The sequence below is a fragment of the Schistocerca piceifrons genome, chromosome 5 (assembly GCF_021461385.2).
Source record: "Schistocerca piceifrons isolate TAMUIC-IGC-003096 chromosome 5, iqSchPice1.1, whole genome shotgun sequence".
Taxonomy (NCBI): Eukaryota; Metazoa; Arthropoda; class Insecta; order Orthoptera; family Acrididae; genus Schistocerca; species Schistocerca piceifrons.
Window position 1 is genome coordinate 353,294,827 of NC_060142.1, and position 27,254 is coordinate 353,322,080.

Consider the following 27,254-nt stretch of genomic DNA (forward strand, 5'->3'; position numbering starts at 1 on the left):
TTCGATGAGCCAAATACTAATAAGCTTGAAACATCAATTGGGGAAGTAAACTCATTTTTTCACATCTCTGTATCTCTCACTGAGTGTAAAATAACACTTTGATGGTGGTGAGTATATGAAATGTGGCTCATAAGAAGAGCGTTAAACAATAACACAAATAGTGACAAAGTTTGTCATTAAGCATATGTCCACATTCATGCTTATGGTTTAATCACTTAGCTGCTATGATAATTTGTATTTTTCCTTGCTACTTTATTTCATTCATATACCATAAAATAAAAGTTAACTGTATTTTCTAACTTATTTTACGAGATTGACGAAGACACTTTAGCTTGTAGCTGCTGAAAATTTCTGTGTCTGGACTGATTCCTTTTCAGTGAGGTCTGCCTCATCCCATCTCATTACAATAATTCTTTTATTTAAATAGAACCACAAAATTATTACCTTCCAACCTAACGTAGATGTACTGTTTGTAGTGTGCAATTTAATATTTTAATTTTGAAAGTATTTCACATTACAATGCATGATTTCTAACAGCATATATGATTTCATTCAGCTGCTATGGGCATACTTCACATTCATAAGCATTCATTTTTATTTCAAATTACAAAGAACCAGCAGTACAAACAAGCAAATGAGGTGAAACAGGTGCACTATACAGCGATGAGTGAGAACCAATGTGTTGTTGACTATAAGGCATAGACCAAAGAATTTACACAGTGTGTAGAAATGCTGGACTTTACTGGCTATCCTTTTGGTGGAGGAGTTATCACTCAGTTGCTGTGGTGCGGGGCTGAATGGCAGGATTTGTTCCAGGTCAAAAGCTGCCGCTAATATTTCATTCCTAGCTGGCCTCAGCTACTTTCTTGTCAAATCGATTTGTATTCGATGATTGATGTAATTGACATACTCTGTGAATGCTTGTCTACAGCATTTTGATGTCAGTTCCTTAGCTTGTTCGGATGTAAACAATTTCTCCCCTCAACACAATGAAAAGGAAAAGTTACAAACAATGCCCCAGAGGTCACTGTGGTCACTTCACTGGAGTATGCTGCACTACCATTGGCTACAGAAAAAGTCTTGTAGAGAAATGGAGTACAGATCAGATGTCTTTCATGTCACTAATGTTGTGCATCATGAAGTGCATTCAAAAAGGTGGCTTACCATACTTGTAGAAAGATACTATCAATAAATATCTTAATTATTTCTCAAGTTATTACATTTTATATTATTATATGTAAACACCCTGTATGTTTTGTAAACAACAAATGAACAACATGATTCTTTTTATTATCTTCTTTATACATACAGGCCACAGATACAGAGAACCCTTATTTCACCACAGACAACTTGCATTCTGTTTTCTGCTCTAGTTGTCAATCTTTGAAAACATGTAGTAAAAACTGTATTTTACCAACTTTCCAAAATCCCACTTAAAATGTAATGTTTGTTTTAAATAAATCTGAATGTTTTTGCACTTTTACTCGTCCTTTCTCTTAAGTCTTGTGTGTAAACAGAATCACTTGTGATACAGAAAGTATGATGTGCGAGAACTGAATGGGGATAGTAGTGAGTGGGTGACATGTAGGGGTTGTGGTCATGTTTCTATAATTAATATTATGTTAAGTGGTCTGTTAGTTTAAAAAGTGTGTGGTTTGACAGGTTGGTCTGATCATTTACTCTTTTCTGTTAAGGTTTTCTGAATGTGGTAGTTTTTTTTACAGTGAGAAGGTATCATGTGTTATTGTTGTTGTTGTTTACCCTTATGTGTTCTTGTCTATGTCTCTGGTGGTAATTTTATGTTGGCTTTGGTGCAAGTGTTCTGCAGAAGTTGAAGATTTGTCCTGTACTTCTATGCTCTTTATGTCTGGTGTCAAATGTTCTCCTGGTTTGACCTATGTATCTTCCACCACATGTATTACAGTTCAGTTTGATATTCCTGATTTCTCATACAGATCTGATTTTCTTTTTCTTTTGGAAATTACATTTAAACTGAATTGTTGGACTGCTAGGTTATTTTTATGCCTTGGTTTCTGAAATATTGGATGCTCTCTCTCTCTCTCTCTCTCTCTCTCTCTCTCTCTCTCTCTCTCTCTCTCTCTGTGTGTGTGTGTGTGTGTGTGTGTGTGTGTGTGTGTGTGTGTGTGTGTATTTGGAATTTATGTCATTTTATACCTTTTTTGTTTTCTTTTTCTTTCACACATTGTGTCTTGTCTGGTTGTTTGTGAGGGATTCTGTCCTTGTGTTGGCGATAGCTGAGCATTTGTTCTTTTATGTTTCTTAATTTGATTGTTCAGCTTTACTATTAAGTTTTCTTTGTACTTACTATTTGTACTATGGTATTCACTTCTTTCTGGTAGTTTCCTCTGTCTAATAGTACTGTGTTTAGTCTGTGGAACATGTATCTAAGTGCTGATTATTTATGAGGGTTTGCATGATTTGATGTCTGGTGTATTATACATGTTGTTGGTTTTTGGTATATGTCAAATGTCTGGTGGTTGTTCTGAATCTTTATGGTACTGACCTAGAGATTTAAATGCCTGTTTCACTCTTTTTCTGTTGTAAAATTTATCTTATCATGAACAGAACTTATACCTGCATAGAACTGGTCAATGTTACTGCTTGGTTTGCAGGACCCTTACACCAACAAAATTATACAGACAAACAACAACAAATAACACCCTCTCTCCCTATGAAAAAACAACCACATTAAGAAAACATTGACAGAAAAGAATAAATGGTCAGACCAATCTGGCAAACCACACACTTTTTAAAATAATGGACCACTTAACATAATATCAAATTTAGATGTATGACCACACCCATACATATTTTCCCATCCACTACTCCCATTGCCCAGTTTTCCCTAACATTAAAGACCCCCCCTCTTTTTTTTTCACACTCTGCTGAGCATATAAGATGTATTCACTAATTTACTCCACCCCTCCGTCCCTCCCCACCCCACACATACAAATAACGACATTTAAAAATGCATCCACAGATTGGCAACAGTCACAAACTACACGGAAAAACAAATCAATAAACATAAACACTGTGCTGATTGCAAAACACATGTAAGGCCTACAGTATTTCACATTGGTATCACCCAGAGGCCGTTGCCCTATTGACAAATGTTTGTGAACATTTGGTGTAAGAAAATACATAACAGAAGAGGGACTGATCAGAACTACAGTTAGCAGGTCATTTTGAAATTTACGTCAGTTTCACAAACAGGCATTGAGATAGTAGGTGACTTATAAGTTTGTAACCACATTACCTTTTTTATTTACGAATCAAATTTGTTCAATTTGGTGCAGTTTGGAAGATAAAAGGATCAACTATGATATAAAATTATAAAACATTGGAATTATGCATACAAATATACACAAATCTGTAATGAAAGTCATTTCTAAAGATCTTTTCTTTTCTTGCAAATTTCAGAAAATTCTTTAATCAAAATCACAAGTTTCACTATCTTACCTTTTCTGATACTTCCTGGCAGATTAAAACTGTGTGCTGGACCGAGACTTGAACTCGGGAACTCTGCCTTTTGCAGGCAAGTGCTCTACCATCTCAGCTACCCAAACACGACTAATGACCCGTCCTCACAGCTTCAATTCTACCAGTACCTTGTCTCCTACCTTCCAAACATCACAGAAGCTCATGAACCCCCGTGAAAGGCAAAGGTCCCAAATTCGAATCTCGATCTGGCACACAGTCTTAATCTGCCAGGAAGTTTCATATCAGTGCACACTCCGCTGCAGAGTGAAAATCTCAATCTTAACTTTTGTTTCACATAATGCCTGTTATAATACTTTCCAACATAAAAAAATAAGAACAGTGTTTTTCCTTTCTCGCTAGATTTCATACATTTTCAATAAAGCTGTATTGATTGTTACTTGAAGTGGCTAAATACCAATAAGTGAAAAAAGAACAAAAAATTCAGATGATCATTAGCACTCACAGACAATACGAGTTGAGTGTGTGTGTGTGTGTGTGTGTGTGTGTGTGTGTGTGTGTGTGTGTGTGTTTGTTTGTTTTTATCTCTGGAGTTTAGTCTTTTGACTTTGTGCTTTCTACACATCTGTCTGCTTCTCTCAGAAATTCTTCTATCTAGTAAATTATCTAAAAGAAATACATGAGTTTTACCGGGTAATGGAAGTGTGACAGTTTTGTAATTGTTCTAACTTTCAGCATGCTACATGAAGATTTCTATGTCAGATTTAAATCTTAAGTGTTCTCTAACATATCAGTGGCGGCGGCAGCAAAGTGTGTTTTAATATACATGTCGAATCCAATGTTGAATTACTGGAGCTAAGAAGTACCCAAGAAAATATTAAGTGTTTGTTCCTCTCATCAAACGCTCCTCTAGGAGCTTTTGAAGTTAGACAAAGAATTTTCTGTGACAGTTAAGAAGTATGAAAAAAAACTGCTGAGAAATGTGTGAAAGTTGTTTCTTTAACCATGGCAAGGAAATACAAAAGTCCAGAACTTATGCCACATACTATGCTTTGTGTAACATGCCATTAAGCCATTTTATAGTGTACATTATACAACTTGCCAGAGATGGATAAATGTAAAGTTGAATATGCAGAACACACACCAGATCCCTTTACAACCCATAAGAAAGCTTGACAAAAGTTGTGAATTACTTGAAATTTCACCATTTGAAGTTATCAAAGGAACAGAATACATCTGATCAAAGTCTCGTCGCTTAGCATTAAAATTCCAGGAAACAGCAACAGAAGTGCTACACGTTCCAGCGGGAAAGGTGTCTGAAGGACACGGTAGTGCTGATGCAGAGATGTAATATAGTTTAACGCAAAACTTCAGGAGAAATTTAGCAGAAGTTGTGCTAAAGAAATACAGCAAATACTTACCTTACACCAACCTTATTTTTAACAATACTGAATACATGGCAGAGAAACCAAAGGTACTACTAATAGAAGATAATATTTTGTTTAAAGGAAGCTACAAGGTGGAAAACAGAACAAATAATGCTGTGGAAATACATGTCCAGACTGCTTCTAGTATGACCATCATGTAAGCCCTGTTTCTGCTAATAAAAGAAATTTTCTATTTGTTCCTTCACAAAAAGACAAAAGAGTGTGTAAGACAAAAAGATTAATTTTGCATAAATGGAAGATGTGTACTTAGCTTTCAAAGAAAATATCCTAATAAAATTGGTTTTACTATGTTTTGTGAACTTATGTCCAAACGAATGTTTACCACCAAAATGTCAAACTGACGAGGCACACTGAATATGTAAAAGAATCATCCACTGAATCTTTACAGAAACATGTTAGCAGTTTGGAAAATGAGAGCATGCTACGTCACTACTACACTCAGTGTCACTGATGGACCTACACTGGACACATTAATGAAGGAAGTCGATGAGCTTGTTTAGTATCTGACCCAAAAACTTCAAAACTTGATAAACGTCATTAACTCTTAACACATTGAAATCTAAGAATTGCTACTTAAAATCAAGCAAGGAAAGACTCCTTGATACTTCATGCGTCATTATAGTGGCTTTTGCAAAAAAACTACCCCATTTACTGAAGTATAAGATGCCCCTGAATATAAGACGACCCCCTCCCTCTTTTTAAGAGGTACCTTGAGAAAAATTTATTTATTCTGACTAAACTAAATTACAAACTTTTATTGAGGCAAGGTATCTGTCTGAAAAGTTAACGTTACACATATTCTAAACTTACATCATTTACTGATCATTTACATTTTGATAATACAAGGAGAAACTTTCTTTTAAAAAAGAAATTGTTTATATTAATTTTAGTCTTATTTTCATTAAAGTGTCCAGTGTAGGTCCATCAGTGACACTGAGTCTAGTAGTGACGTAGCATGCTCTCATTTTCCAAACTGCAAACATGTTTCTGTAAAGATTCAGTGGATGCTTCTTTTACATATTCGGTGTGCCTCATCAGTTTGACGTTTTGGTGGTAAACATTCATTTGGACACAAGTTCACAAAACATAGTAAAATCAATTTTATTTAATGAAACAGAGGGTCTGATAGATTGCCATTACTTCTGCAATGAACACCCCACACATGGCAGGCAAGAGTGGTGTTCTGGGCCAACAGAAGATGTGAAGGCATATCCCACATGATCAGTGTATTTAAAGCCATTGGTGTAAAAAACAATGGCATCCTGAAACTCCTGTAAGAGGGTTGGAACAAATAATGGAAAACCATTGGAGCAAGGGAGGCTTTTGAACCCTGGAGGAGACCCATACAAATCCAGGGACCACGAACTTACCTAGGGGGTGTTGTCGGGAAAGCACGTGGGGAAGAGGATAAGGAGGGGAGGTGGAAGTTACAGTGGAGAGAAGAGAGGGGGAGCCCAACCAGTAAACCCACCTGATGGCAGACAGAAAGTGGCCAACAGAGCAATATCATGAAAAGAATAGAATATGAGGGGGGAGCAGGGGAAGAGCAGACAGTGATGACATGGGAAACCAGGAGCTGGGACCGCCAAATTGAAATGGGCCAGATCCCGGCACCAACCAGGAGACTATTTACAGGGCTAGTGCAAAAGGCACCAGTGACTAAATCACGGTGTATACAGGGACGAGGAAAAAAAATTCCCGGATTATTTCCGGATTTCTCCCGGATATCCCGTTTAAGAAACAGGCTTTTTCCCGGGCGAAAATACACTTTTTCTGTGCTAAGTGACAGTAGGGTTTCGGTAGATTTTCCCTCAGAAATGTAAAACTTATCAATCCTTTGAATGGTTAACGTTTTATACAATCGCGCAGAACTTCCAAGGACGGGGCAGAGAAGTTTTGAAGAGACTTAAAAAAAAAAAAAAAGAGAGAAGTTTTGGAAAGACATTTGATTTGCAGCAACATATACGCTGCATATTTTCGTATTCCGAAAGTATAAATTCGAACTGCACCAAACACAGCGCGTTAGTTTCCGGAGCGTTGAAACCGAGGTTGCGATGTCCTTTTGTAAGCGAGTCATATCTCAAGCCACGAGATCTCGGCAGCCGATGACAGCAGCTATTCAGAGCATAGGACAAGTGTTATAGTCAGCCAATAGCAAGATCACTGGTTACATAGCGCGAACACGTAAGAGGAAAAGTTAACGGTTTACATTAATGTACACAGTACCGTATATCTACAAGAAAAGCTAAGCTTTCACATATAATTTTGGTCTCTAAGATTAACACGCTACAACAGAAGCTAAGTTTTCACATGCTTGTGTCTGTGTCTGTGTGTGTGTGTGTGTGTGTGTGTGTGTGTGTGTGTGTGTGTGTGTGTGTGTGCGTGTGTGTGTGCGCGCGCGAGTATATACCCGTCCTTTTTTCCCCCTAAGATAAGTCTTTCCGCTCCCGGGATTGGAATGACTCCTTACCCTCTCCCTTAAAACCCACATCCTTTTGTCTTTCCCTCTTTCCTGATGAAGCAACCATTGGTTGCTAAAGCTAGAATTTTGTGTGTATGTCTGTGTTTGTTTGTGTGTCTATCGACCTGCCAGCGCTTTTGTTTGGTAAGTCTCTGTGCCAGTAAATTTAAAGTTCTGACATAAATGTCTCGGCTCGAAATTCTTGTAAGTGGCTGGTCCTCAAACTGTTCAGTTTCGAACGCTCTGTGATAAATCCATCCCACTTTCTCACACGTAACATAATTCATCTTGCGTAAAAAGAAATTTACTTTGAAAGTAACGCTTTTCTAACCACCGCTCGCAATACTATCCGGAGACTGTTAGAAATAGGTTCGATTTACCAGTTGCCAGAAAGCGCCAGAAAAACAGGCATTATTGTGCGTGTGCAACTGTATTGGTGTAGGAAGCCCGCATGTTCGTGTGTATGAAGCACTAACAGAGCTAACATTACACCATAAAAGAAACGGCATCAGAGGGTACTCCAAAGAGCATCGGAATTTCGTAAACTATACTAAAATGCATAATTCGGCTTGAGTGCAAATTGGCTTTTTCCAGATTCACAATGAAGTAGGTCCCATCTGATATTAAGCTTTTCAGTGTGGTTTTTGGGATGTAAATTTTCTTGGAGTACCAGTAATCTGCAATCTCATTTTTGGTTCTTTATTATGGCATAATGCCATATATGGCAGAAGAGGATAACGTGCACTTGAAATTTAGCGAACAGTTGGAACTAGGCAATACTGTAGAATGAAACACTTCGTTTCAAATAAAATGACTGTCTCAGCGGAAAGATTAATAAAGCCAAATTTCTTTAGCAAACTTGCAAAATTAACTTCACTGTTCTGCAAGGCGATTAATGCTTGACTGCTACAAACTTGGAAATAAAATAAAATCAGAAAACTGAAATAAATAATATATTTTTGCCCTCCGTAATTATGTGAATGTATTTTAATTCACTTGATGGCTTCCGGCCATAGAAATCCGTTTTGTTTTCATTTGACATGGGTGCTGTACACGAAGAGAAGCAGCGAAATCACTTAATGTAAACATGGGTCACGTGGAGATTAACCCCTCCCCACTACAACTCTGTGCAAGCGTGAATCTGGCAGCTAGGGCGCGGGAGAAAAATTTTTCTCGTTTGCATCCGGCTGCTTGCTGCTACTACGATACAGCTAACAGCCAAACTTCAAGTAGCGGGAGAACGTACTGCTTATACGCGAGTCAAATGCGCATGCGCAACAGACCGCCTGCAATTGGTCAAACGAACCTAACGTGAACAGTTGTGATGTCATGCTCATAGCAAGCTGTTTATTGTTAGGAAGGATTACAGTCTGCGCCCTACGGCCTTTGACATATTTTTGATATTTGCAGACGCTTGTGCGTGCACGGTGTTTTGTTGTTGTAAATTGCACATTTCCTTTGCCACTAAAGTTTTATTTTTTCCCTCTCGTTTATATTTTCTTGCTGCAGTATCATTCTCCAGTAGCAGGACACAATAACATTCTTTGCTAGAGAATCAATTCTGCAGTCAAAATTACAAAAATTTAACTGAAAGCTAAAACAATGAAAAATTCCCGGGTTTTTCCCGGTTTTCTCCCGGATGAAAAAATTCCCGGGTTTCTCCCAGATTTCCCAGTTGTCCCGGGTCGTAGACACCCTGTAAATGGATACCATAATGGTGAACCGAGTGTGTGTGGAAGGGGCAGCTGATCCACAAACTTGAAAAACTTAATCGAGACAGGACAGAATAAATGTCAGGTAAAGGTGGAGAGAGTCGAACAATCTGTGCCCCAAGATGTGTTGGCCAGGAAGTAAAGGACATGGAATTTACGAAAAAAGCCAACCTCTAGATGACGGATATGGGGCAACCAAGTAAGCTTGTTGTCAAAAAGAAGGCCCAAGAAACGAACTGGGGGGCCATGGTTACGTGTTTGGTGTCGAAGCAGAGCTCCCAATCAGAATGGACTGCAATATGATGACAGAAATGTACCACGCTCTACTTACGAAGAGAAAACTGAAAACCGCATTGTCATTCTGCAGTGGCCACTGAGTGGGAAATTGCACAAATACACAAGTCATCCACATACAGAGCCAGAGGCGATCAATCCTACGGCAGAGGTCACAAGTCCATTAATAGTGATGAGAAAAAGCAGGCACTTAATACAGAGCCCTGTAGAATGTCAATCTCCTGGATCTACAGAAAGCTGAGAACAATGCCAACCCAGACTCTGAACAACCACAGTTGCCATGTGGGTCTACTTGGACGCTGCAGTCACTCATGGAGCATAAGGAGGATGTGATTGCATCAATCTGTGACATAGGCCTATTGGTATAAAACAAAACTGCGACAATATGGCAGTGCTGAGAAAACCCTTGTCGAACTGTGGTTTCCAATCGAAGCAGATGATTGATTGGAGACCATTCCTCCCTAAACCCGCATTGATAAGGATATAATAGGCCCACGATTCAAGCAACCAATTGAACCGATGAGCTACCATCCATTCTAGTAACTTGCAGGGGACATTGGTCAGGCTGATTGGCTGATAACTGTCAAGGGACAACGGGTCCTTCTCAGACTTAAGGTCTGGAGGGAGAGCAGGCTTCTGAGAGGTCTGGAACCAAAAGAGACCGGGCAAACTTTAGATGCACAGATTTCATGCCCTGTGGCCAAGTTGTGGTAGCAGTCCTCTGGCCTGAGAGATGCAAGGAGGACTGATCCCAGGAGGGAGCCCATCACTGGCAGGCGCCAAAGAACACTTCTTTAGACGGGAAGGGGGAGTGACACCCGGAGGGGAGGGCATGGGAACTGCAGGGTAGTGGAAGAGCAGAGGGGGACAGGACTGGGGTAAGGAAGAAGGAAGAGGGTAAAGGACATAACAGACACAAAAAAGTACAAGTCTTTGACACAGCATGAAGTCAGCCATCTTTCTGATGAGTCTCAGTGTAAGATAAATGATCAAGGGACTTATACTCTTGTATCTTTTCTTTCCCTTGTTATAAGCTGGGCAATCTGGTAAATGTGGAGATTGACAGTTGTTACAATTAACGAACACACGTGGCAGAACACAGGGGCTCTTCTTATGGGTGTCCACATTTACCACGTAGAGGGTCTGCCATACATCGTGAAGACATATTCCTGAAATGCAAGCACCAAAAGTGCCTCATGGGTGGTGGGATGTATGGCTTTGCATCACACTGCTCTTGCTCGTTAGTTTATTCTGAACTTTTTCCTTTGTTGTAAACATTTTCAATAACTGCTGTGTATTCTTTCTTGTTTTCTTCAATATTGACCACACTACAGCCTTTGACTGTGTCCTCCACATTAAATTATTGGAAGTACCAAAAAGCACTGGAGTACCATATCATCTTATTTACCTCATAACTAAGCTAAGATGAGAACCCTATATGGAACAACTAATCGGGTCAAGGTTCAGAATGAGTGTGCAGCAAGGTTGTACAGTGTCACTTTATTTCTTCAAAATTTATGCCGAGCGTACTGTGAGCAATGCTGGGTTAGATGAAGAAGAAATCAGAATTAAAATAGCTGGGATAAATGTAAATTTCTTAGATATGCAGATAATACCATCCTGATGGCAGAGGGAGAAGAAGTGTTCATGAACCCCTCACTGAAGGTGATGCAAAAAACTGCACAGCCTGGACTAAAGCTTACTGTAAACAAAACAAAAATTATGGCAAAGATGCCTATCGCTTCATGTCACGTTGGTGGAGAAACAATGTAAGTTTTTTTTATGTTGAACTACATCAATTCCCAAATTTCTGGTGATGTAACTGCAGTCATGAAATCAAGAGACATTTCTTACTTGGTAGGAAGACAATGTCCAAACTTCACAATGGTCTAAGAAGTAGAGACGTAACTTTAACAACAAAGATATAGCAAGGACTATGTCTTTCCATTTGTGGTGTATGAATGAGAGATCTGGACGATAAGAAAGGCAGAATGTCACAGAGTAGTCTCCTTTGAATTGGAAGCAACTCCTTACTGTTCCATGGAATGCTAAGAAAACAAATAGGTTGGTATCACAACAAATAAAGCCAGATTTCTCCTTGGAGTGTCTGATGTTGAAATAAAAACTGGCCTACTTTGGGCACATCACGAGAAGAAACAATTTGCTGGAAAAGAGATATTAATGCTGCGGAAGATTGAAAGTACAAGGAGAAGAGGGCAGCAAAGGATGAGATGGACTGATGGCATCACAGAAGTAATGGGTTCCAATCCCTAAAGTCTTTGGGACACAAGTAGGACAGAAGAAATTGGCATCCTTTAATTCAAGGGGTCACAGGGAATTGGAATTGACTAAATAATTAGATAGATAGATAGAGAGAGAGCGAGAGAGAGAGAGAGAGAGAGAGAGAGAGAGAGAGAGAGAGAGAGAGAGAGAGAGAGAGGGAGGGAGGGAGGGAGGGATATTCTTAAAACAACATTTTCTTGTCTATGGTTTGTCATTTTGCAGTTAGGACAGGGTTTGACAGATCTCAGTTTACATTCTTGAATTTTATTTTTATTTCTCAAGTAACACTCCTCTGCTCTGTGACAATTTTTCTTGCATACAGAACAGTGTTCTCTCTTCTTAAGCTTCTTGCATTCTCTCGCAAAATATCCATGTCCACCAGTTGTTAAAGATTCAATCCTTTCATTTACTTTTGTTAAAATAAACACCAAAAGCAGTACTACCTTCTAGCTTATTACATTTCAGTCGTACGTCTCTTTTATGTAGTTTTCTCACTATATGGTGATGGATCCAATGCTGGAGAAAAGCATTTGCATTCATCTGGCAAAACAGGAAATATTTGGGGTGGGAAGATAGTGTCCAACATCTTTTCTGACTGGAAGTGTTTCAGTTCAAATGTTATGTTCTGTAGAGCACTTATTACTAGCCAGGTCTCTAGTTTTATTGTACTTGAGACTATAAAATTCTTGAAGCAGCTGGTAAGTTCTTTGGAAAGCTTCTCCCCTGTGTACTGCTTTAAGTTTATCGCACATAACCTTGGATGTCTCACGACACAACCCATGTGGCTTTACCTTTTTGTCAGCTGTCCTCCTCATACAATGTTTTGCCTTACTGTCCTGTTGCCACCATTTCTTCTTTTGGCCTTCTCTGTCACATTTTTCAAGTGATTCGTTTCACCCACAGTCACACACCAATCTTGCACTGTCCTTGAGCACTTGGGTATCACAAAATTCTTCATTATTAAGTGTTTCATTTTTAAGTGTTTCATTTTTAAGTGTTTCATTTTTAAGTGTTTCATTTTTAAGTGTTTCATTTTTAAGTGTTTCATTTTTAAGTGTTTCATTTTTAAGTGTTTCATTTTTAAGTGTTTCATTCTTCTTTTCAATGTTTCTTTGTTGATTTGCAATATTTTATGTCACTCGTATCAGATTGTTTTTAGTTGTAGGCCCATAATGTGTTGTGTTTTTATTCTGCTGTGTTCACTTTATTTGAATATTATAAAATGCACACTGTTTAAACCACATGATGTTTTATTAACTTGCATCCCACTGTTTGCTCTAGTTGCCAACCTCTGAGAACATACAGCAAACTGGTTTTTTTTTTGCCAAATTTATATCAGGAATTGGAGATTAGAACTAATGTTATCAATTGTCCCTAAAAAAAAAAATTAAAAATGTGTGTGTACGCGTGCATGTATGCATGAGTGCGCTCTCTCACCTATGTGTGTGCATACCATTTGGGTTTATCTGGGTGGGGGCAATATTTCTGTATTTATTATTCTTATTATTCATATCCTTTTTTTATTTGGTGACAGGCACAATTAAAAGACACTTACATCAAGCTTTCGGTCACAGCCTTCATCAGTAAAAGCGTGGCACACACCATACACACACAAGCAAGCGCACCTCACGCACACACGACTGCCAACTCCAGCATCTCAAGCCTGAACTGGCATTCTGGTCTTTTAGTTACGCCTGTTTGCAACTTGACATGACTTCTTCATGGTAAGTAGCAATCTGTCTTTTCCTACATTGTTGATAGTCCTACCTGGAGTTTCCATTGCCCCCCCCCCCCTTTTTTGTCTGACAGAATATTTATAGTTATTCTGTATGGTTACAAACTCAATGAAAATGTTAAAGTTACATGATTACTCACATTTGGATAAGGAAATTCAAATCTGACATATGTATCAACATCTTTTGGATTTGTAACATTGTAGTTGATGCCTTGGACAATTGTTAACTCCAAGTCATTGTCTCCAAGATCTGTACAGCATCTATGAAAACAGAAACACAATTATTAGTGTGCCGTAAGATGTGCACATTCATTAGTATTGGAATACAATTTGAACTTACTGCACAATGGAAAAGGTTTTATTTTCATAATGAAATTTGGGAATCGACTCATTCCGTTTATGTGCATAACGCACAGCATCTAGATCCTTTTTGGAGTGAACTGCCAACTGCTCAAATCTATTAGCACTTGCTATGTCACCTATAGCTTTGAAATGGTCTCTGGTAGTCAGACACATCTAAAAAAATAAGACATTTTATTTACAATTTGTCAATAATTTTCTGGTTTCATACGGAAATGAACATTTATTTTAAAAATGTGGGTATTTCACTACGATAATAAGGTTTACCATCTACAATATTTTTTGTTCAATATTCACCAGATTTTCATAAGTAATTTAGCAGCAGAGATTAGGTAATTAATAGCTTTGTTTGCACATCTCTCCAACACTCTCACAGATGTATGATTTATCAGAAAAGCAGCCAATACATATAAGGAGCATTCAAAGGAAAAGATATGAAACAACATTGTGGGTATAATTAAAGTGTTTTTTTAAGTAATCGCAGAAGGCCTGAGCATTGTTTCAAAAGCCAAAAGATTCCCTGTTCCCAGAATTCCTGTGGCTGTGACAGAAGCCTGTCCTCCACTGCTCAAGCTGCCCCCACCTGACCTTGGCCATTACACTTTATGTGATCTGGAACAGATGTGAATGTGTGATATGATGACTAGAATCACTCCCTCTGTGAGCAACCCAGGCTAACTGCTCTTGATGGAGCTGCATAGGCAACGGAATGTGTCTCACTACACCTCACTGTTTATCGTTTTCCATGCTCAAGGAACTTTACAAGTAGACCTCGGATGCCAGGGGGGTGACATGTGCACTATACTTGCGTCCCTACATGTCTCATTACGTTAACCCAAAGTGGCAAATGCAAATTTCAAATCTGTTGGTTGTTACGAAGTTTCATAGATTTTCATTTGAACGCTCCTTACAGTTTTCAAAATAAAGTATTATTATTTTTTAAACTGAGAAGTTCTCCACAGGAGCTGACAACCTTATAACTATGAAGCGTATATTTAATTAAGGAAGTGAGTTTTCCAATTAAATCATTTATTTTAATAGTTTATTTAGATATTGTCAATCCTCTGATTCTATTAAAAAATCTGTCAGAGGGTTGAAGTACTGTATAAACACATTGGACTTGACTTAAATTCACAGAACCCCCAAGCAATTTCAGTATGCAGAAACTAGTTAGTCCTGAATTCTGCCAACAACTACCTTCCATTTTCTTGATGGTACCCCATTAGTGCACAAGAAAATGGTGAAGAGCTTCAGTGCAGCTTTTGCTGAGCACCTCAACTGGGCAGAAAATACTGTTGCCAAGTATTAGAAGACTGATCTGTGTCCTCTACAAGTCTCTGAACATATTTCCATAGGATGTGAAAAGTTAACTTGTGCAACTAGGCTTTCTGCCTAACTACCAATACATGTCACATTATCACAATTGCTACATGAGGTCCCATCTTATACCCTAGTCGTAACCATCTATAAAATAAAAACATTCGCAAACTACTCTTTCACTGTTACTGTCTGCATCTGGAACAAGTTAGCATGCAAATTCAATGCCACACTGAATTTAACAAAAAGTAGAAGCACTTCATTCTGTCAACATCTTGACTTCTCTCTCTAAAAATTGAATGTACATGGCTGATTCTCTCTATCAGTAAGTCAAAAAAATGCCCACATCTCCTTGTGCTATTTCCATTTCTCCGCCAGTCATCCCCATACCCCTCTCCTCCCTTCATTACTCTTTCTCTCTATCCTCTCCAATCCTTTCAAGTCCATTTCTGCCCATGTCCACAACTGAACTCGACCTGCCTGTAATTTATGTTTATTATTTTACTTTTCACAAATGAATAGTTGGTACAGCATCTGCCCGCAAAATGCCAAGGTCCAGGGTTGAAGTCCCAGTCAGGCACACAATTTTAATATGCCAGGAAGTTTCAAGTCAACACGCTTTCCTCTGCAGTGGGAAAATCCATTCTAAACAATCCTCTATGCTGTGGTTAAGCCAATTCTCCTCAGTATCCTTTACCCCAGGAGTGCCAGGCCCACAAGGAATGCAGAAGAGCTTCCAAGAAGTTTGAAAGGTAGGAGAGAAGGTGCTGGCAGAAGTAAAGCTGTGAGGGCAGGTCATGAGTCACACTTGGATAGCTCAGTCAGTAGAGGGCTTGGTTACGTAAGGCAAGGGTGGCAAGTTCAAGTCTTGGTCCGGCACAGGAAGTTTCGAACAGAAACTACTATTTTCTATGATAGTGATTACTGTTTCATCTCTTTATGCCATATTTTTTCAAAATGTTGGACCCATATTTAGATGTAAGACTTTTTCAAACATAGTCTCTGGTAATCCTTTGAGGACAGTGGGACAGCTGCTAGACATTAAGTACCTGAATAATGAAAACTGAAACATTATTTACTCAGAACATACCACCAGTTTTACTACAAGAATGTGTTACCTTCAAGCCCCAAGAGTAATCTGCCATCAATGTATGAACCACAATGGCAAAGACCAATGGACTCTTCAAATGGAAACAGTACAACTTACTAAGCATGTTATGCCAGTATGTGCAACCAACAAAGCCTAATGCGCGGGGCCTAAATCAACTGGACTCCAGAACTTCCAGTAACACGCCCACCAGTGGACAGAAGACAACTGACCATTGGTAGGCTTTTTATTGGAAGTATTAAGCTTTTCACAACTGAATAGTTCGTAGAGCATTTGCTCACAAAATGCCAATATTGCAGGTTAAAGTCCTAGTCAGGCACACAGTTTTATTCTGCTAGGAAGTTTCACATCAGTGCACACTCCACTGCAGAATGAAAATTTGATTCTGAAAATAGGCAATGTTGTCAAAATAAGAATGAAAATTATTCATGACAGTTACTGCTAACCTGTCATTGGTTAGTATATATGTCTTTAGTGGCCCCTAACAACTCTACCTCAATGAGAACACGTGTACACTCTTAACTGAGAGCCAAAATTAACTGCCAAAACAAACATAACATTGAAAATGTTCTTTCCATACCAACCTTTGCTTGTTTCAATAAGTCTTCTTCCAGTTTATCAAATATATCTAAATCACTTCCAGGTATGCAGTCATCAGCATTGACAATATCAAAATCAGATTCCAATACAATTTTAGTAGCTGGTGGCACAGGGACCTACAATTTAAAGAAAGTAATTCTGATTAATAAAAGTAAAAGTAACAAAAACTGAGAACGAAGACAGCAGAAATAGGATAACGGAAAGAACACATTGTTTAAAACATAAAATCACAGCTGACTGTGCAGTGAGGAAAAGAATGACAAGATACAAAAGGCAGCAGAAAAGAATGTGGCTAAGCCCACCTTAGCGAACACATGGCCAATATGTGAAGATGCAGTTGCTATGTAAAATGCCAAGTTTCTTCTTGCATAGAAATTGCATTAACTGGAGGCTACAATGGGAGCAATCTGAATTTTCCACAAGAGGATAGAAAGAAGCAGCTATTTGAAGTAAAATATTTACACTTATAACACACATTTTGTGATATTTGGCATACCTTACTGCGAATACTGGTATGGATCAGAAAAATAAGAAAACACAGTTTCAAGAACTAACAAAGAGATAAAGGGGCTGGCCAGTACTTACCTCAGCTCAGTACAGCCAATAGATACACAAAACAGAACAGAAAATTTACGTATCCTAGCTTTCGGAACCTGGTTCCATCGTCAGGGAGGAGAGAGGGGAAAATAGGGGAAGAAGGGAAAGTGGATTCAGTTACTCACAACCCTGGTTATGAAGGAACAGGGGAAAGGTAAACAGGGAGGGTAGCAAAGATGGAGGCATGGGTGTCAGAGGGAAGCCAAAGATATTCTACAGCAAGTACTGTGCCAGCTTCAAACCAAAGAGGATGCGTACAGAAGTAAAGAGGTATATAGTATAAAGATAAACACAACTATGTAGGATGAAAAGATGCGTGAATGGCTAAAGACGAAAGGGAATGAGGAGAAGACTGAAGATTAAATGAGAGTGAGGTTGGTTACTGTAGGTTCAGTCCAGAGGGATGGCGGTATGAAAGGATGTGTTGGAGTGCAAGTTCCCATCTCCACAGTTCTGAGGGGCTGATGTTGGGTGGGAGAAGCCAAATGGCACATATGGTGTAGCAGGTTCCTAGGTCCCTAGAATTATGCTGGAGGGCTTGCTCCACTAATGGGTATTGGACATCTCCTAGGCAGACAGTTCGTCTGTGCCCGTTCATGCTCTCAGCCAGTTTAGTTGTCGTCATACCAATGTAAAAGGCTGTGCAGTGCAGGCATGTCAACTGAGAAATGACGTGTTGTTTCACATGTGGCCCTGCCTTGAATTATGTATGTTTTACCAGTAGCGGCACTGGATTAGGTGGTTGTGGGGAGATGCATGGGGCAGGTTTTGCAGTGGGGTCAGTTACAGGGGTAGGAACTGCTGGGTACAGAAGGTGGTCTGGGAATATTGTAGGGTTTGACAAGGATGTTACGGAGGTTAGGGGGGCGACGAAAGGCAACTCTGAGTGGTGTGGGGAGAATATTGTCAAGGGATGATCTCATTTCAGGGCTTGACTTGAGAAAGTCATATCCCTGGCAGAGTAATTTGTTGATGTATTCGAAGCCAGGATAATATTGGGTGACAAGGGGGATGCTTCTGTGTGGTCTGGGGGTAGGAACATTGTTGTTGGGTGGGGAGGAATGTATTGCTTGGGAGATTTGTTTGTGGACAAGGTCTGCAGGATAGTTGTGGGAGAGGAAAGCACTGGTCAGGTTATTGGTGTAATTGTTGAGGGATTCGTCACTGGAGCAGACACGTTTGCCACGAATACCTAGGCTGTAGGGAAGGGAGTGTTTGATGTGGAATGGATGGCAGCTATCAAAGTGAAGGTACTGTTGTTTGTTTGTGGGTTTGATGTGGACAGAGGTGTGGATGTGAGCTTCAACAAGATGAAGGTCAACATCCAGGAAGGTGGCTTGGGTTTTGAAGAATGACCAGGTGAAATTCAGATTCATGTATGCTCATTTTTTATTGTTATACTTTATTATTTTAAACCTCATTTCCTGTTGATACCGGAATCTTCTTCATTATGTGCCAGAAGCACAAGTAAAATAATTGAAATGGCTAAAACCCTAAAATGCACAAAAAATATGTTTATGTTTCACAAGCAATGTGAATAGATATGTATTCATTCAAAGAAGGCTGAGCTAATGAAATGAAGTTTACTTTGAAAACTCACACACTCATTTTTTGTTTTACAGCAGCTCTCTCAATTTGTATCTTAGTTTCATGACTTTTCTGCATACACATCATTTTATTAAATATTTAGTGCGAAACTAAAAAGAAAAGAAACCTCAGAAAATACATTCTTTTGACTTACAGAGTCCATATCCACAGGCAATCCACAATTTGTGGCTTCAATAAGTGGCTCAAAGCCTTTAGCCAATCGTAGATACTCCTTTGCCTGATTAATTTCCCCCTTCCGTTTTGCCTGCAAAGCAGCCTCTTTAAATTCCTTCTGCCTTGCCAACAACAGAGCTAATTGCTTCTCCTGCCGGGACTGTGGTGATTTGCGCACTGATGGAAAACAAGATAATAAATTAGTATCAGCAAGAAAAAAATAGCAAGTAATTATGCAAATATCCACAGTATTCTTTTACATGATTCCGAAATAGCTATAGAGGCAAATACACTGTTAATATAGATCCAGAATGAAAGCAATTCATAGTATCTCACTACATGAAATGGAGATCCCAATGAAACAAAAATAGCTTCATGTGCAATGAGCTCTTTGTTTATTAATTTACCTACTTTTCATCTGGTTCACTAATGAGAAAATGTATAATTGTAATTAATGTTACAAGTATTCATTTTTCACTGATGAATGGGATAAAAGATTCAACGCTGAGTCAGCAGTCTGATAATAAACAGGCTTGCATAATAGGAAGACTAACACGACACTCCTAAATGTTGAAATGACAAGTGATTTTATTCTGAAATGCTAGAACAGCTGCATATTGCTCAAAGAGATTTCTTTTAAAGATATGTGAACTGATACATATTAATTTGAAAAAGGCTGATCTAATCAGTGGAACAATGAGTCATCATAAATCACTTACTGGAAGCATCGCAATATACAGAGGTGTAGACTGTACCAAAGTGCTATGTAAGAAGAAAACTTCTCATGGGATTCTAAACAACAGTTGTGTTTGCATTTGGAAACAATAATATTGAATCTGTGATGTAAGCACTGTGTGGAAGTGCATGGATTCACAATTCAATAAATGTTTCTATTTCACCTGCCCTATATGCATAGCCCAACCTTTGGTCTTTTGCCCTTGGAAAAAACTTTTTTGGATGCGCAACATTGCGGAAAATCCTGATAAGCGCTTGCCCCATTTGTTTCAGTGCCAAATACGTGTATCGAAATTTTTTCATTTGTTATGTGTCAAAAAGCGATGTTGACATACCTGAAATAAAAACCACGAAGCACCTGTTAATAGAACTCTACATGCAGTAGGATGGCCAGCATACTTTTCAGCTTAGTATAGTAAACATATTACTCTACATCATGCTAAGTGGCAAGTAAGAGTAACCTTCTCTCCAAGAATTAACACTAGTTTTCAGATTCCTGCAGTATCAAATGTTGCTACTGACTCCACAAGAAATGGACATTAAAATGCAATTGGAAAAAACCCATAAAAATGTCACTTCCTAAAAAGTTGCAAATCCATATTCACGAGTGACGTACCAGTTAGAAGGCCATCTCGTTGAGGCAAGTAATGATGAAGATTAATAAGCAACTGATGACTTGAGATATTAGGTGTGCAGAATGTTTGCAGTTGCAAGAAGAGTGTTCGAAAGTTAGTAACACATGGTGTGTATTTTAAGTCACAATAGAAGTAGGGTGAAAGAATACTGAAACAATTCCTCCTTCAAAAGGGTAATAACAAGGCTGTTGGAGGCAAATATTGGTGCAGAATACCAAGTGGGACACTGCACAGAGATAAGTCACAAGAAAGTGGTGGTGCAGCAGAGACTGTGTGCACAACGGCATTGGAACTTCAGTCTCACACACTATGAGTAATTATTCTGACCATATGAGGGGGAGTCAAGTGGAAACTGAACACCTGCCACAAGGTGACTATGGAATGGTTCCATTCAAAAGTAATCACTGCACATGTTAAAACATTTATCCCACTGGGAAACAAGACAATCAATTCATGTTCCGTAGAATACAGTCAGTCTCCAGTGCACTGCCACCTTCATGCTCCGTAGCTCAGGTGCCTGGCTCAAAATTGTTTCCTTAATATCTCTACCCAGCTCACACCATGTATCTGGGCATCCCTGTTTTGTGATGATCGATTCCTACCATTTTTTGCCAGATGAATTCTCACCCCATCATGCAGGATATCCAGCTCATTGAAGAGATGGAAACTTTGCTTTATTTTTAATGTTATGTCAAATTATAATTTTTATCATTATCACTCCTTTCATTAAACAGTGGAAAATCCAGGATGGAACATAACAATATCACGAAAAGAATAGCTGATACTAACCAAATACTGGAGATGCTGAGTCACGGATAGGTATAACGGAAAGTGAGCTTTTGGCCAACAAGGCGTTTGTCGGAAATAGACAACATACACACCACAGTCTATGTGAGCCAACAAGGCCTTCATGACAGGCCTTGGCCAAAAGCTCACTTTCTGACAGTCTTTTCTGCACGCACGCACGCAAATGCAACTCACACACACAGTATCCAGCTGCTGAAGTCAGTCTGGCTTCAGCAGCCATAGACTGTGGTGAGTATGTTGTCTATTTCCGACAAACGCTTGTTGACCAAAAGCTCACTTTCTGACAGTCTTTTCTGTTATGCCTATCTGTGACTCAGCATCTCCAGTATATGGTTAGTATAAGCTATTCTTTTCATGACATTGTTATATTCCATCCTTGATTTTCCACTGTTTAATGAAAGGAGTGATAATGATAAAAATTATAATTTGACATAACATTAAAAATAAAGCAAAGTTTCCATCTCTTCAATAAGCTGGATATCCTGCATGATGGGGTGACAATTCATCTGGCAAAAAATGGCAGGAATCGATCATCACAAAACAGGGATGCCCAGATACAAGGTGTGAGCTGGGTAGAGATATTAAGGAAACAATTTTGAGCCAGGCACCTGAGCTACGGAGCATGAAGGTGGCAGTGCACTGGAGACTGCATGCAAAACACCCGGAGATCTCTGAGCTCACATACAGTGGTTAATTATTCTGGCTCATTACAGATTCCGTATCAGGTCAGAAGAGAGGATGTAGTACTGTCTAGCGTAAATGAAAACAGTATACCACAGGCACATCCTGCTAATAATCTGCTTGAGCATAGCAAACCATGATGATGTTTATGTAAGGAGAACTTTATCCAAATGGAATCTCTATTACGGGTTCACCTAGAGCTCACTTCTATTCAAGCTTAGTGATTTCCTTCAGTAAAACTTGTACTAACATATCAAGAAATAATTCTGCCAGCTGGCCTTTTCTATTCCCATAGTAAGGATACCAGGTTTCCATTATCTTTCATATAGATCTGACACTGGGACAAATTCACTGTCGCCGAAGACCTTAAACATACCATGACACAATCAAATATTAACTCCTTAATGCCAGAACAAATTTCTAGAAAAAAAGTACACATCAAAAATTGTTGCACTTTAGGGGTACCTGAAACACTCACTTGTCAGCAGCTTTGGTAGCTTCATGCAGAATCAGCACCTACTGGCACTGGCACTCAAAAAAAATTATCTTTCTCAATTATTAACACAGTATTTGTATGATGTGAATTTATGACACACGGCGTTAAGGAGTTAATATCGTTGAACTAGCTGTAATATAATTTTTCTGGTTTTTAGTCAGTTTGCTCTCCTGGTTGGACAAACAGTTACTGGTTAACTTGCTGCATCAAATTCAGAGAAAATTCCAGGCTTTCAATGACTGCCTCCATTTCATCATCAGGGGCTAAGTCTGACTCTCATGAAACTGGTGAGGCAACATCTTTTATAACCATAGGATGAAATCCGATTTGTTTGATTATATCGTGATACCACATTCACAGATCACATTTGTGCATCACGATGACATCACCACCACAGATTACATTTATGTGCTCCGTCCAGTGTTGCGTGCTGCACCATCTCTCACATCAGGCAGATACAGTCCAGTCACATTAATGTAAGCACTGCATATTATCAACATCAATGTGCAGAACCCACTAGCAATGGAGGGTGTATAAAGCACATTGGGGGGATGTGGAAAACAGTGCAGTCATTGTTGTAATGTGGAAACGGAGTGGTTTACCTGATGCATGATCATTTACTTTCGGATCAACAGTGGTAACATTTCCAAAACGGGTAAGTTTGTGAACTGTGTGCGTGCTGCTGCGGTTTGCTGCAGTTAAGGTATACCGTACACAGCAAAATGGTGCTATACAAATCCGGCGCCAAGGCTACTGTGCTGCACTATTGGGCACAGATGACAGGTGTGAACAACGGCTGTGGAGAAATGTACGGGCAAACTGACATACAACTGTTGAGCAGCTGACTGCCCAGATGAACCAAAGGCTACCAACAGTGTCTCCTCAATGACTGTTCAGCGAACATAGCTGTGAATGGGCCTCAGCAGCAGGTGCCTGGTTCAAGCACCCATGCTGACTGCCATTCACTGGCAACAAAGGCTGGAATTTGCAGACCAATACAACTGGATGTCCACTGAGCGGTGACAAGTGGCCTTTTCAGCTGAATTAAGTTTTGTGCTACATTCGACAGATGGCCATTGGCATGAAACATCTGCAGTCCAGCTGTTGTTGTTGTTGTGGTCTTCAGTCCTGAGACTGGCTTGATGCAGCCCTCCATGCTACTCTATCCTGTGCAAGCTTTTTCATCTCCCAGTACCTACTGCAACCTACATCCTTCTCAATCTGCTTAGTGTATTCATCTCTTGGTCTCCCTCTACGATTTTTACCCTCCACGCTGCCCTCCAATACTAAATTGGTGATCCCTTGATGCCTCAGAACATGTCCTACCAACCGATCCCTTCTTCTGGTCAAGTTGTGCCACAAACTTCTCTTCTCCCCAATCCTATTCAATACTTCCTCATTAGTTATGTAATCTACCCATCTAATCTTCAGCATTCTTCTGTAGCACCACATTTCGAAAGCTTCTATTCTCTTCTTGTTCAAACTATTTATTGTCCATGTTTCACTTCCATACATGGCTACACTCCATACGAATACTTTCAGAAATGACTTCCTGACACTTAAATCAATACTGGATGTTAACAAATTTCTCTTCTTCAGAAACGCTTTCCTTGCCATTGCCAGCCTACATTTTATATCCTCTCTACTTCGACCATCATCAGTTATTTTGCTCCCCAAATAGCAAAACTCCTTTACTACTTTAAGTGTGTCATTTCCTAATCTAATTCCCTCAGCATCACCCGATTTAATTTGACTACATTCCATTATCCTCGATTTGCTTTTGTTGATGTTAATCTTATAGCCTCCTTTCAAGACACTGTCCATTCCATTCAACTGCTCTTCCAAGTCCTTTGCTGTCTGTGACAGAATTACAATGTCATTGGCGAACCTCAAAGTTTTTATTTCTTCTCCATGAATTTTAATACCTACTCCGAACTTTTCTTTTTTTTCTTTATTGCTTGCACAATATACAGATTGAATAACATTGGGGATATGCTACAACCCTGTCTCAATCCCTTCCCAACCACTGCTTCCGTTTCATACCCCTCGACTCTTGTAACTGCCATCTGGTTTCTGTACAAATTGTAAATAGCCTTTCGCTCCCTGTATTTTACCCCTGCCACCTTTAGAATTTGAAAGAGAGTATTCCAGTCAACATTGTCAAAAGCTTTCTCTAAGTCTACAAATGCTAGAAACGTAGGTTTGCCTTTCCTTAATCTTTCTTCTAAGATAAGTCGTAAGGTCAGTATTGCCTCACGTGTTCCAGTGTTTCTACGGAATCCAAACTGATCTTCCCCGAGGTTGGCTTCTACTAGTTTTTCCATTCGTCTGTAAAGAATTCGTGTTAGTATTTTGCAGCTGTGACTTATTAAGCTGATAGTTCGGTAATTTTCACATCTGTCAACACCTGCTTTCTTTGGGATTGGAATTATTATATTCTTCTTGAAGTCTGAGGGTATTTCGCCTGTTTCATACATCTTGCTCACCAGATGGTAGAGTTTTGTCAGGACTGGCTCTCTCACGGCCGTCAGTAGTTCCAATGGAATATTGTCTACTCCGGGGACCTTGTTTCGACTCAGGTCTTTCAGTGCTCTGTCAAACTCTTCACGCAGTATCGCATCTCCCATTTCATCTTCATCTACATCCTCCAGTCCAGCTAGAGTGGCAAAAAGATGGTGGTCACGTGTGCGTTTGATGCACCTGCTTGTGTGAATGTGTGTGTTTTCCTTTCTTTTCTTTGACTGAAAGCTTAATGTGTAACAGTCTTCTCATTGGGCCTGTCTGCAACTCAGTGTGCCACCTTTATGGTGAGTAGCACTATTCTTTTCGTAATTATTGATATTCCGACCTTGGCCTTCCATTGTCTGAGTTCTGCCGACATGCCACAAGCAGTTTGTTGTTCTTCAGCATGACTGCATCTATTGACCGGACAATGGGACATGTCACACAGCTTGCAGTGGTCACGTGTGGTTCAAAGAACAAAAGGATGTGTTGATCACACTTCCCTGGCCATCAAACCCCCATATTTAAACCCAATTGAGAATCTGTGGGACCACCTTGATCAGGCTGGTCGCGTCGCGGATCCTGAACCAAGAAACCTAGTGCAGCTTGCTGTGGCACTGGAGTCTGCATAACTCCACATCCCTGTCGGTACTTCTCAGAACCTAAATGACTCTCTTCCTGTACATCTCACAGTGGTCCATGCTGCAAAAGGTGATTATTCAGGCTTATGAAAGGTGGTCACATTAATGTGACTGGACTTTCCTTGTGAGTGTGGTAGCACTTAAATGGGACAGTCTAAATGGACTACTGTTGATAGATGCGACATCAACGTTACCTTAAGTACAGGAATTTTGAAAAATCACTGGTGGGCAACGATAGCCTGCTTATTATACCAAAGAGTATGTTTTAACATATGAAAATTCTCACCCTACTTTGAACTATAAGGATTCTGTGATTAGAGAAACTGTGGAAATTAGACTATGTGATAAAAACTTCAACAGACACACCAGTTACACAGTTAGTAATGCATGGAGTGTGCACTTGATAAAGAAAGAGTGCAGAAGAAAACTTTTTATAGTATACTGTTTGATACAAGTGATGGCACTGCAAGTACACTAGACAGAGCACGCAAATGTAATCTATGGATGTAGAAGATACCACTTCAGCATGTGCCATCTCCTTGACGTCATCTTAATGCAATTCAGCAAGTCAGATGCAATGTAAAGGAGACTCAATGGGCTACAAACATAAAAAATTATTCTGCAGACAATTTCATTCAGTACCTGCCAAAGTGTACACAATCAGATTATTAACATAATTGCTTCCATGTATGACACATACAGTTGCATCTACAATATCTGATCAAAAGTATCTGGAAACCCAAACATAATGCTGAACTGATCACTAGATATCACAAGAGGCAGACCAGCCACTATAAAAGGGAGCAGGGAGTATTGTTTAGTCAGTAGAGAATAGGTTGGTCAGGACAGCTCAGTCACTTCAAATGTGAACTTGTCATTGGATGTTACCTGAGTAACAAATCCTTCAGCGACATTTCAACCCTTAAGCAGGGTAAGTTAACTGCTGAAGGCGTGACTCTGCAATGGAAATATGAAGAAACAACCACAGCTAAACCAAGACCCAGCAGATCTCCTGTAATGATAGACAGGGACCATCTAGCATAGTGAAAGGTGGTTGTAAAAATCGCATGAAATCAGGAACAGTTCTGAAGTGCTATGAGGAGTCCAACTAACACAATGATTATGTAAAGGAAAACAAAAAGAATGGGTTACAATGGTGCCTTTCTGTAGTTGGTACTACACGACATAGGAGGTGGAGTAAAAAGTGATGTCACTGGGCTGTGGGTGACTGGAAACAATTGATGAGTTATGCTATACTCTGTGACAATCAAATGAAAGGGTTTGGATTTGGCAAATGGCTAGAGAAAGTTACCTGCCACCATGTGTAGTGCCCACAAGTACATAGGAGGTGATGTTACACTTATGGGGTGGTTTTTGCTGTTAGAGTGTGGCCACCTTATTGCACCTAAGTAAATGCTAAATGCAAAAGGATATGAACACATTTTAAAGCATTGTTTACTGCATACAGCACAGAGAAACAGTTCAGAGATGATGTTTGACTATATCAGCTTGATAATGTACCCTGATATAAAGCACTATCTGTGAGGCAATGGTTTGTCTGCAGTAACATTCCTGAAAAGGACTGACCTGTCCAGAGTCCTGACCTGAACCCAATAGAATAC

At 39.5% G+C, this 27,254-nt stretch overlaps 1 protein-coding gene across 2 annotated transcripts in view; it reads right to left on the reverse strand.

Annotated features, from left to right (window-relative positions):
* The window catches only part of LOC124798026 (coiled-coil and C2 domain-containing protein 1-like), a 131,463-nt gene that overhangs the window by 33,741 nt on the left and 70,468 nt on the right, over window positions 1–27,254 (reverse strand). For both annotated transcript variants that reach the window (XM_047261236.1, XM_047261238.1), the window contains exons 10-13: window positions 19,116–19,312; window positions 16,762–16,893; window positions 13,733–13,908; window positions 13,533–13,653 (exon numbers count right to left, since the gene is read on the reverse strand). In XM_047261236.1, coding sequence (XP_047117192.1) covers window positions 13,533–13,653; window positions 13,733–13,908; window positions 16,762–16,893; window positions 19,116–19,312 — 626 coding nt within the window. The remainder of the gene's footprint in view (window positions 1–13,532; window positions 13,654–13,732; window positions 13,909–16,761; window positions 16,894–19,115; window positions 19,313–27,254) is intronic.